Source organism: Temnothorax longispinosus, chromosome 7, assembly GCF_030848805.1.
Source record: "Temnothorax longispinosus isolate EJ_2023e chromosome 7, Tlon_JGU_v1, whole genome shotgun sequence".
NCBI classification, from domain to species: Eukaryota; Metazoa; Arthropoda; class Insecta; order Hymenoptera; family Formicidae; genus Temnothorax; species Temnothorax longispinosus.
In genome coordinates, this window is record NC_092364.1 from 7,852,474 (window position 1) to 7,864,913 (window position 12,440).

General features: G+C 39.4%; 1 protein-coding gene across 10 annotated transcripts in view; it reads right to left on the bottom strand.

Annotated features, from left to right (window-relative positions):
- Positions 1-12,440, bottom strand: part of LOC139816883 (venom dipeptidyl peptidase 4) — a 509,974-nt gene that overhangs the window by 70,525 nt on the left and 427,009 nt on the right. For all 10 annotated transcript variants that reach the window (XM_071784690.1, XM_071784692.1, XM_071784698.1 and 7 more), the window contains one exon: positions 4,383-4,435. In XM_071784690.1, coding sequence (XP_071640791.1) covers positions 4,383-4,435 — 53 coding nt within the window. The remainder of the gene's footprint in view (positions 1-4,382; positions 4,436-12,440) is intronic.

Here is a 12,440-nt window from a genome sequence, read left to right on the forward strand (position 1 = left end):
CAATATTTCTATCCTTTGCATTAAAAAAACTAATGTTGTATTAACAGTCTAACAATAAGTGAAAATAATCTTGTTAATAAATTACGCTCTTGTTTTAACTCTAACGGCGCCTCGCAAGAGTTTAACATACTCGACTCATGGTGGATTGAAGTATCAAATATGTAAAAACAAAATTTCAACAATTTTTCTACCCTCTAAACTACCCCTACATGCAAAAGCCACCCTTAAAACGTCAAAACGTTACAATGTAATTTTCTGTTACTTTATCCTAATTTAAATTGTAGAGGAAAATACTTCAGAACGTGCAGGTATGTTGTAAAAAACTTACAGACCATTACTACCCTTATAAACCATCGCTACATTAAAGAAAACATCCCCATAGTTCAGAAACGTTACAAGTCGAAAATCTGGTGGCTTATGTCATTCTCAAATGAGAAAGAATTTCATTAATATTGTCATTAAATTAATAAGATTATTTTCAATCAGATTTAATACTGTTAATACATCATTTTTACCGTATAATTTATTACCGTTATTTCACTCATTAATTGTAATTATTTTAGTAACTACACTACGAACAATCCTCACTTCAAAATGCGCGCTGAAAAACTGCAGTGAAGATTACTCGGTATTTATTAGAGACGGTGAACTATCGTGGAACAAACGATCTAGGGCTTGAGACAAATGTTCGCGAGTTCTTAAAAAAACAGGATCAGAGTGCCGTTACACCGAGCCATTTGCTTCCTACCTCCGCGCTTCGCGTCGAAAAAAGCCGGTGAGTCTTTCCGGCTGGATTCGCACAATGACCCCGCGGCGTTTTCGTTCGCGCGCGGCGCGCGGCGTTCAGCCGGCCGCGGAAAATCGATGAAAAGCGTAAACCGCGACGTTGACTGCCGTGTCGTCGGCGTCGGCTCGGATGGCTCGTTGTCCTCGTCGCGCGGCAAACTTCTTCCCGAAAAGCCATAAATAAAGGCGCCGGTATTCATGCGGCGTACAAACCGGGTTTATGGCGGGACACAGGGCTCGCCTGGCCCTGGCCTCGCTTCGCCTCGCCTCGCCTCGCCTCGTCTCGCCTCGCCTCGCTTCGCATCGCCTGGCGCGGAATATATAGCGAGGTAACTCTCACGGCTTATTTACCCGTCGCTCTCCGTCTCTCGCTCTCGTTCTCCGCTCTTTTGCCCTCGCCCCCAGGCGTACCGGTGTACTCTCGTTTCTGCCTTTTATCGCGACACCAAAAGCCAAAAACGACTGCCCCCCCCCCGCTCCGCCCCGACTGTTCTCCGCATCATTGCCACCACGTGTGAACAAACTGTCGTGTTGCAGTTTACGCAAAAAAAAAGAAAGAAAATCTTCGCATTTGGCGCTCTTTGATTTTGAGGATTCGCCGAGAATAACTCGAAATAAGAGACATAAATTTTGTATAACATCGCGTCAGATTACTTTCGCAAATGTACCATCGCGTTGCAAAATAATTTTAAAAGCAGCTTTTTCAAAATTAAAAAAAGCACATCGGTACAAAATGCAGTTAAAATTAGTCACGTCGTGGTTTACTTTCACGAAATAGAGAATTACTTTTTTAGATATCAACTGAAGAGATAAATTATAATTAGGGAATAAATGTTATATTTTTTATTATATGCTGCGTTATATTAATTAATATATAATATATTATGTTCGCTTTGCGGGCAACAAACACAATATATAATAATAATGGAAAGTATTTTCTAAAATGTTATACCCGCAGCCAACTCAATATATTAATAAAAAGTAATCCTTAAACAGCAATCTTTCTATTTCAATCAATATATCACAGATAATTCCAATTAACAAATAGGAAACGGCTAATTCCAATTAAGCTTTGGCCGTCGAAATATTAGCGATGAAAATAATTATCTTTCGTATAAACTAATCGTATTTCGTTCGACGTTCTGCAGCTAGAGAGATTTCGAATACACATACGCAATGACACGATATTACAATTGCGGAAAGGAAATGTTTCAGAGCGGTACGTTTTATCTGCGTCTGAAGTAACGTCCTGGCACGAGTCCATTTTCCTGTGTCGAATGAACGGATACGTATCGCAAATATACAAATGTAAATGAGCCGAAATTTCGTAAGAAATTTATTTCATCGCCTGTCTCCGACGTTATTTTTCACGTCCCGAAAAACGGAGCGCCTGGCGGCATACGCTCCGCGAGAAAAATCGCTTCTTCATGTCAAAGCGCACGCAAGTAAAATGTAAGATTATAACGCGCGTATACTGATACGCGCGATATATGCGTCAGAGGCAGAGGCATATTCCACGTTTTCCTAAGAATACACACGTTTTTATTTGTCTGTAAAATTTATCGTAAAATGAACGATTTGGTGTTTCATTCGTTTGAGATAACAGTCTGTATATTTTAATATCTGAAGACGCGTAAAGTAATGTATGGGAGAGATAAATATATAACATACCATTAATTTTACTGCTATTGATCACGTATGCAAATATATCAGTGTTTTAATTTCAGTTTTAATTTATTTTATAATTTATTGTTAATTTTAATTTTATTCTGCGACACTCGGCAATCGCATCTCGCGTTCTTTAACGAAAAATACGTTGAAAATATATTAAATAAATAATCCTCATTTTCCAACCATCATATATGAATTTTCTTGCCTAAAATTACGTCAAAGTTGAATACATACTCTCGAAATAATCCTACGTTATTTCATTTACGCAATTTTTATCTTAAAATCTGGCTCTTCCCCAAAGCCAATGATAAATCTCAAGCTTGACAGCGAGGAGCAGTGCATGTCTGCTCGTTGCGGTGGTTGCGACTGTAGTTAAATCGTGAAACAGCCGCTCTATGTACAAAGATGACGAGCGGCCTTTGCGTCTCTGCGAATCACGGTTCAGAAACGGACTGAAGTTTGATCTGCGCGAGTATGATGATCTTAAGCGCGATGGTAAAGTCTAAAATCATGAGATTCGCTTGCCGTTGGGGGGGGGGGGGCACGGGTATCCACATAACTGACTAAATTTCGCGGAATCGCTCTCTCTCTCTCTCTCTCTCTCTCTCTCTCTCTCTCTCTCTCTCTCTCTCTCTCTCTCTCTCTCTCTCTCTCTCTCTCGGCTGTAGGACGGATTTCAGCAGCCTCCTAGTTCCGTGGATGAACCTTTAAGGCACATTGGCTCCTTTGCAGGAGTGCGAACGACAGGGATTCGCGACAAGGACAACGCTATTCTCGCCGCGGATCTCGATACTTAAAGTCTTTGTGGTTTCGCGCGCGATCATGAGAAATTGGTCTTCGAAATTTTGAGAGTTTCACCAGACGACCTAGTTTCTTGAATGATTTAAACTCTGGAAAAAGTTCGACTAATATATTAAAGAATCGTCCCCTTCTGTATAAAGGTATGATCGCGCGTAAATTTATCTTCAATTATTGCACTAAATTATAATTCTTAATTACCAAGGCAAACAATTTTGAATCCATTAAAAGAACAATTTCAGGACATTTGTGTATTTACTTCATAAATATAAATAGCAGATAGACAATAATAATAATAATAATATTTATAATACATTAATGTCAATATTATATGGAGCTAACGAGTAAGCAAATATATGTATAAACAGTTGAATATGGACAAGCAAAACGCACAAATAAATTTAACAAGAGAGATTATAAACAGATTGTTGATATTAATTTCCATACGGCTCTAATTAATATTTGAATCAAAGTTAATGACAATGACATACTTCGATTCATCAAAATGTACTTATTAAGATATTTATTTCGGAACAATCGAGGGAGCGTTCTTAACACGAGCATAAGAGAATACTGTTAGGAATTAAAGAAAATGGGGAAACTCTTAAAAAGGTAGGGCACAATTTGTCCTGCTTCTTTGCAAGGCCAGCAAACGTCTTGATACCGCGAAAAATGCAAGCGTGCAAATAAGTTCACGCCTCGGAAGACAGCTTTAAATTCTTTTCGCCACCGGCGGGGAGGACGAGAGGAAAAGAGAGAGCGAGATCTCGTTGACGGTCGAGGATGCCGGCGGGCCTCGGTAATCGTGATATAACCGCTCCTAAATGCTGAGTTAATGATCAAATCCGCGAGGAAAAGTTCTCAGACGCAGAACCGTGGGTCGGGAGGAGGGGGGCAAAGCAAGGTGGAGACGGTAAGACGGCGCGGGATTAAATTCGTGCGCAGTTTGTAATTTGCACGTGCGCCGCGGTGCGGCTTTTCCCCGCGACTCTCCTTTCTCCTTTCTCACGGGGGGAGAGGGGGAGGAGGGGGCCGAGATTAAAATGCAAATCCGAACTTGAAATCGCTGGAATAAATTTGAGATATGATTGTCGCAAACGCCGTCGTGACACGGCTCGTTTACTTACAGAGTCTCTAGGTTCACGATCCTGTAATGGGCCAGGTACGTATGACGATACAGCTGAAACAGAAACAAGAGCGATATTTCATTCAGTTTGCTGAAATCAATGGGTTAGAATTAATAAAAGGGTGAGCTTATAAAGTTATTTCGCGCGAAATTCAATTTTTTTCAAATGTCGCGAGGCAAATGTTATGTGCTCACTTTTTGTTAATTTCTAATTCTAAGACATTCTTTAACTAAGATGCATTAACTCTAGTTTACCACATTCCGGTTCAGTAGACGTTTTTCGCTTTTCTAATTGTCACATAATAACATAATTTTCTAGTTTCCTTATAATACGTTGAGTTTAAACTCAAATCATATTCTTGACCTGATATTATCATAAATATCTTATTCAAACTGTATTATTTCCAATTTTTACATTAAAAGCTTAAAAATATTAATTAGAATAAAAATAATAATGCAACAAAATCAAACGGTTTTACGGACCGGAGTGTGACAAATTAAGGACTCGGAAGAAATAAGTGTGGCTATAACTAGGCTTAATTACTATTTGTCATCTTTCTTTTCCATTTTTTGCTATATTTTTTTTAAGAGAATTATGACTATTTCCTTTCGTATCCCTCGTAAAGGATTTCCGATAGATTTCGCCCATTCTTTTTTGAAACGGGCAAGTTTTCGGCCCTTTAAATTTATTCTTTCCGCTACGATGATTAATTTTGGGGACACGCCGTATGTTTCCGATAAACCGATAGCGGGGAAATCGATCAAACGTTTGCGCGAGGGCAATGACATTCAAGTGATGGAAATTCCTGCTTCTGAATCCGCGGCGTTAAAAATATCCGCTTTCGTGGCAAGGCATTTGAGTGTGGCCGAGAATACGGGTGACATAAAATACGATAACATGCCACTGCACCCCCCGTATTCTATTTCGTTACCACATTTTGCTCCGGGTTTCTCCGACGGGTCTTTCTAGGGTCGTGGCGGCTATAAAAACCTCCCGCTCGTGTTACTCGCGTCATTCACGTGGCACAGATAGAGCGGCAAAAATATAATAAAGTCAGCGCTGATAAAAATACGTATCCCGGGCTCCGCTTGTACTTTTCGCGCACGCATATATAAGATTAGCATATAGCATAAATGTGATAAGCGCCGCACGTCGTGTAATACGGTTAACATACGGCAAAATTAACGCACTGACTGAATATAACATAATTAAGATAAATCATTAATCTCTTTAGATAATTAAAATATTGTTGCGTACGTATTATATATAACAGAAATAAAAACGCAATTCATCAGATTAATTATATATACAATGCATGCATGTTTTAAATTCTAGATTAATTTGTGTAGCTTCATATGAGCATCGATCCTCTTTTAATTATCAAAATTTTACTTATTTTATTATTTATTTTGTACAGAGAGAATATTACATTATACAATTATGTGTAAATCATCGCGTTACTTCACGGTCAAATTAAAATCGTTATTAGTAGCAAGAGATGAATACATTTTAATTCTATAAAAAATTTCTAGAAAATTTTATTTTAAACATTTTATATCTCGCGCATCTATAATCCGTTAATATGAATCTATTAGAGCAACTTAGAGACAATTTGTTCTTTTCTTCATTTTTTATCATTATTACAGCGTATTGAATTCAAATTCGATGAAAATATAGTAAAAGAGGGAAAAGTCCCGTAAATATTTCGCCGGCACACTTTTATCGAATATGATTCGATTAGGCGTGCGAGCTTATAAATTCCGAAGCTGTATATCGTATACACCCGCTCGAGATTGCCCGCGCCTCTTATACAAAGTCGTTTAACCCGATCGTATCTCACGTCCTTTACAGTTTTCCACCCCGTGCATACCGTCTGCCACTAATAATAATCGTAGTAATAAAAGCAATGAACGGCTAACCGTGTGTCCGAAGTTTAAACAGCAAGCTGCATCAGTGAAACCAATATCAACGCGCGTGTGAATTCACCGGCGCGGTGCGGCGGGGACTCTAAACCACGCTTAGAAGTTTAATAGTCAAACTTCGTGATCGCGCGGCGAATCGTGACTCGCGAGAATTCCCCGGAGAAAGAGCACGTCTTTTTACCTAGGATACTAATTTTATCAAGCCGCTGGTTTCTCTTCGAGCTGAATGCGTTCAAATGTCGATTATAAACGCAAAGAAATATCCTTACTGAACACAACAACTTAGATATCGTCGATCAAATTTATGTGACACGATTAAACGACCAAGATAAACCAGTTTTACGACAGTCTGCTAGTTATCTTGTGGAAAATGCGATTTTCCATCTACGTACTTTTTACGTATTTTTTACGAGCAATTTCCATATAATTAAGTTTATTTTATGTTTTATTCTAATCGCATTATGTGCCATTTCTTTTCCGACTTCTACTTATTTCGAAATACATCTATTCGGACATGACCGCGCGTTAAACAAGCGAGAGAACCAGAGAACTAATATTATTATATGTAGGTATACAACAACATTGTCGCTGCACACACCTACGATGATTAGAGAAACCGTCGATGTGTTAAGTAGTTAAGTCACACACCAGGCCGGCGAGTGTGTGCGCGCCCGCGGCTGGAAATGGTCCAGCGGCGCGGCGATATTCCCACGGGAACATTTCGGAACCCAGGGAGATCCGAGCGGGCGATAGGAAGCGAACGCGCCGCGCCGGCCGTCGAACGGACCGCGCGGCTATCGACAGTGCCCGGCGATACGGAAGGATTCATGGTGCTCGCCGCGCGCTATTTTGCCTCCATTAACTCTTTCGCGGCGCGCCTATAAATCATGGAGCCGTCTGATAAGGGTCGTGCAACGCTATTTTCACGTGTTGCGGCCGCGCGTCCGCTATCGGCCGCGGGGCTCGTTTCCATCGCATTATTCCCACCTTCAACACTCCGCGCTGGAGTGCACCGCCCTTCACCCCTCCGTCCCATTAACTCCCCTCGGAGGTTTCAATACTCCTAAGTATGAACGCGTTGTTTCTTCACGCGCGATATGGGTTACGCCGGCACGTAATTTCAGGCCCGCACGGTATTGAGTGCGGCTGACATTCCGAATCAACGATTTAGATTTTTTATGTGGGCTAATAAATGAAAAAGAATAATCGTGATATCTCTTTCGCAAGCTATAGTCACACGACTTCCCAATTGTTTCGTTCCCAATTTGTAGTACTTTTCTTTATATTCCTGTTTAAATATATAACATAAAATAAACTTAATTGTATGGAAGTAAGTCGCAAAAAAGTCGACAATTTTACCAACACAATTCGCAATTAAATTAGTAGATTTGCATTACATGCATGCTTCGACAATTGGATAAAACTTGAGTGATTCCGTAAGAGTTGAAAGGACTCGAAAAATAACGACAAATTGGGATTTGTCTAGGATATACTATACCAACTTGTTGCTACATCGAAAAGATTACGATCAAGTAAAGACCCATTCATTCTCTAAACTGTCCCTCGATAGCTCATCGAAGCGATGAATGATATATCACAGCGGAAAAGTCTACATAAGATAAAAAAAAAAGATTCTTACATCCCTTATATAGAAATTATGTAATTTTACGTAATCCGAGCAATATTTACAGCAAATTGCAGACTGGAATTTCAAAATTTCGTTCGGTAATGATTACAATCGTTAAGTCGTAAGACCTATCATATCAACGCAAGTATTGTATTATTATTGAAAAAATTTATTATATTATTCAAAAGCTCTTCTCGCGTATAATCCGAATTATATTCCGCCACATTGTAGACTGAATGCCGCTGCGTCAGTATTTTTTATAATACATCGTTTGTATGCCGCCAAATTAAGCTGCGCGATAGGAAGATGAAAAATGAATTTTGCGGTGAAAATCGTGTTAGAAATTAATTAATCAAAGTTCTCGCGTTATGAATCGAAAAATGACGAGCCACGCCCCGCCGCTATTGTTGATGTGATTGAAACGTAGGATGGTATGGACAGGTGGCTGATATTTTTTTTTCGTTTTTCGCAGCAAACTTTCAGGGAAAATTTTCGTTCGTTATGCAACGCCGCGAACCGAACAAGCCGTCGGATACAATGATATTAAAATTTGTAAATATTATACGACAAGTACGCGAAGGACCTCACATACAATCTCTCGATATATTTTTCTTCCCCACTTCATACACATCACGTTATAAATATGCATTGTGAGGCGGAGTCGCGGAATAATAAAAATTTACAATTCCACCAGTTCATTGATTTTGCCTCGCAACGTAGAAAATTATTAAAGTTAAATTTATGAGAGAGAGAGAGAGAGAGAGAGAGAGAGAAAGAGAGAGAGAGAGAGAGAGAGAGAGAGAGAGAGAGAGAGAGAGAGAGAGAGAACAGTGTATTAATTTTATTAATTATTAATCGACACGTTTTTCTTCAATCAAAATTACTATAAAATCGGTTATCTGATTTCAGAGAAATAAATATTGTTTAACATCGGTTTTTCAATAAAACGCCAATGTTTTGTAAGTAATACAGTACAGCCGTTAGAGCGAACGAAAGTTCGAAACTATTTAGCCGAGTGGTTGAAAAGCTGAAGATATTCGCGCGCGCTGCGCCGCCGTTCGACGGACAATTACTTCATTTTCAAACGGTTGAGTTGGCTCGGCGCGTACCGTGTTATATAAAATTGAGAGCGCCGCTATTTCGCGGATGTATACGGCACCGCTGGGAATACGGGAGGCGGAAAGAGTTTGAAGCAGGATTTAATGTTTTCTTGCACGGGTTACAGGTTACAGGAGAGTTTTCCCGCTCGCGCGCGCAGGAGTAATTCCTAACGCGGAATTAATTTCTGCAGAGCGCCGCGGGACACGCCATTCCACCGAGAAGCGCGGCGCAGCGCTCCGCTTCGATTCGCGCGGTTTAAGCATGGATAGGCAAGAATAGCTGCGAAAAGGGCATTGTTTGCGCGGACATGTGCAAACACGTACGAGTACGAGCGGACGATCGTAATCTCCGCAGAGAAGTTTATTTTGCACGCCGCTGACCAGACAGTTTTTCATGCCTCCACTTTTCATCTCTAGAAGGGAGGAAAAAGGGAAAGAAGAAAAAGGGATTTGCACTCGTGCGTAATTCTGACGAGAAATTCTAACGATTGATGCGATTTTTCGGCGCTTCTCGGACTCGTTCACGTTATACTTTCGACTTAATATTTTATTTGCCGAGAAGTAAAAACCTGCGAAGCAAACTGCTCGATTTTTTTAACTATACGTACTTTCTTTTAAAAGTTTTTCTTTAATTAGGTAACGTTACGTGTATTTAATTAATTAAGAACATCGATGCACCGTGTACCTCTTGATGCATTCAGGCTACGGTAATTTGACCTAAATATGTTATTGCCGGTAGCGCCGGTAACTATATTACGACAAACGGCAACGAACGGTTCGCTTGATGGTCCGAAGTTAACCAGCTTTGATCGTAATTTGTGTTAGAATGAGTGACCATCTGGAAACATCGAGTTTCCCACTGATAACGGCGAACGCACGTGCTTTTCGCTGCGTTGCACCACATTTTACGTAACGGAATTACACTCGGTGGATAATTGCTTAAGCTATTTATCGCGATGAATAATTAGCAACGAATGGTTAACTTCTATGATGCTAAGGGCGATAAAATAATCAATTTATAAACTATAATAAAGCAAATAAATAAACAATAATTGATAACGCGAATAAATAAATTATAATAATATGAGCGTGATAAATTATTTGAGAAGAATTCCCCCGCCCTTCACTTTCCTAGTATTCCAAAATGCATGTGGCAATATTTGATAAATTATTTATTCGATGAATAAAAGAATGGATGCTGCGGTAACCAACGCTCGCAAAAAACGACGTCAATAGCGAATATAAAAACATCATGTAAAATTCTACGAACGCGTCCGGACGCGTCGCGCTTCAGTAATGCTTATTGCGATTGTTGTTGCTTTCGCGTAGGTTTTTCCCCACCCGCGCACTTAATTTCCCAGAGGCGAAGACCGCTAGCACATTCGGTTTTCGGTTAGCTGGCCGCGGTCCAATACGAGTGGGCAGACCATCGGCCATAGATATCTTGAAACACAAAATCGCTAATGTCACTAAAAACTAAAAGCGTCTCCCCACCGCGCCGTAGCGGTCGATTAAACCGACAGATGCTAATTAGGAAACTTTTGTACGAAACGGCCGGGAAAAGGCCGTTGCATACGGTTCCGTGTTCCGTCAGTGGTTTTCGCCGCAATTAATTTTTGGGGCATAACTCACGCCGAGTTAATTTCCCAGAAGAATAAAAACGTATATGTTAACTTCCTCGATTTTATATCGCTTAAAACGAACGGAAATAGAATGGCCGATCTTGCATGTGAGGCTCAAATTTTAATGGTACTCGGAATAACTTCTGACGTCATATGTAGTTTCGTCGGTCGTTTTTTAACGCGCAATTTCGTTTGAACGTGGATGTCTGGATTACTTCAGAATAAATATTACGCATGAAATGTTCTACCTCGGAATTTCTGCGGATTATTGTTAGGCGCATATTAACGTAGCACGTAAATTAAACAAATCGTTAGTACTAAAAGATGCTTGAAATTCAAATTATTGTTCTTTTAAGTAAACATTTTTTTATTACAATAGCATTTTTATTTCACGGTACAGCTTTATGTAGAAAAAAATTATTGAAGAGTAAAGTTAGCATCGTTAAATGATTAAGATGCGTCGGCTGGTATTATAGTTGAAAAGGCAAAAAAGATAATGCTAGTTACAAACTTGCTTCTATACTAGTTATAACTATACATAAACTTATACATCTTTTGACATTATTTTCCTCGCGGAAAATTACACTATTTTTCGACCATCAAATTTTGAAGCTATACTCACTTATTTTTTGCCGGAGAGGGTAAGATCATTTTGATTTGATTGTTACTTAAAAACGAAGCCGATTCGATTTATACCTATACTTTATGTATCTTATTATTTATTAAAGATCAAAATAACATTAACTTGCACTGCCAACCACGTTGAACTCTTAAAATCCCTTTTACTTGTCATTTGTTAATTTATTATTTATTTTAAAACACTAGGTACAATGTAAAATTTCAATTTGCTATGTTATTATAAAAAATAACATGAGACAATAAAAAATGGAATTCTTGTTTCTATAACGATTTCTATAACGGAAGTGTGGGTTCTCGCGAGATCTTACGAATTGTCATAAAAATTGTTAAAACTGCACGCGATCGCAGCAAAATGATTTTAAATTTTTGCCGCCAGAGTTCAGATTGTAATCTGAAACGTAATATTTATGTCTGCCATTTCTCCACGAATAACTATTCGTCGTAGAGAACCGGGAGCGAATGAAGCGTTCTCGCGATACAGATGTGAGGTCACGTTTCGATTTTCACCCCCGGTGATTCGCCTTATCCGAAAACGAGCGATTTATTCGGAAGAGTCTCTCACCGGAGTTTCCTCCGCTATGTGAATCGACTGCCGAATCGAACTTGTTCGTACGGAATGTGTATTTCGTTTCGTTAAAGCACCGGTCACGCACCGAATCAGATCAGGCCCGGAATCAGATATCGTATCATCACCGCGGTCTATATTGGACCGTAATAATTGATAGATCATTGACAAAGAGAGGAAGAGAGGGTTTACAAGAATTTCGTCAAATCCCGACCCGTATATCGATCTGGTAGCGAATCAAATATTGATTTTGGTCAAATTGCAGTACAATTTAAGCCGCGGTATTATCGACATTCTATGTACTCGCGTTCTATCCTGCTGCTGCGTATCTATGTTCCAATTTCAAAGATAATTTTTAAAATTGGCTAAGAAAATTGCTGTTAAATAAAACAGAGATAACAAAAGTGAGAAAATAACGAAGTTTTAATTTATAGGAATGTGCGACTTGCGCATGAATAATAATACACATTTATGCTTTTCTCGCTCCAAAATAACAATAATAAAAATAAATAGTTTTATCGTACAACTGCCGCGATTTTTAAGCCGTTAATTCCAAACTAATCCGCGCGCGTTTCGCGCCTGC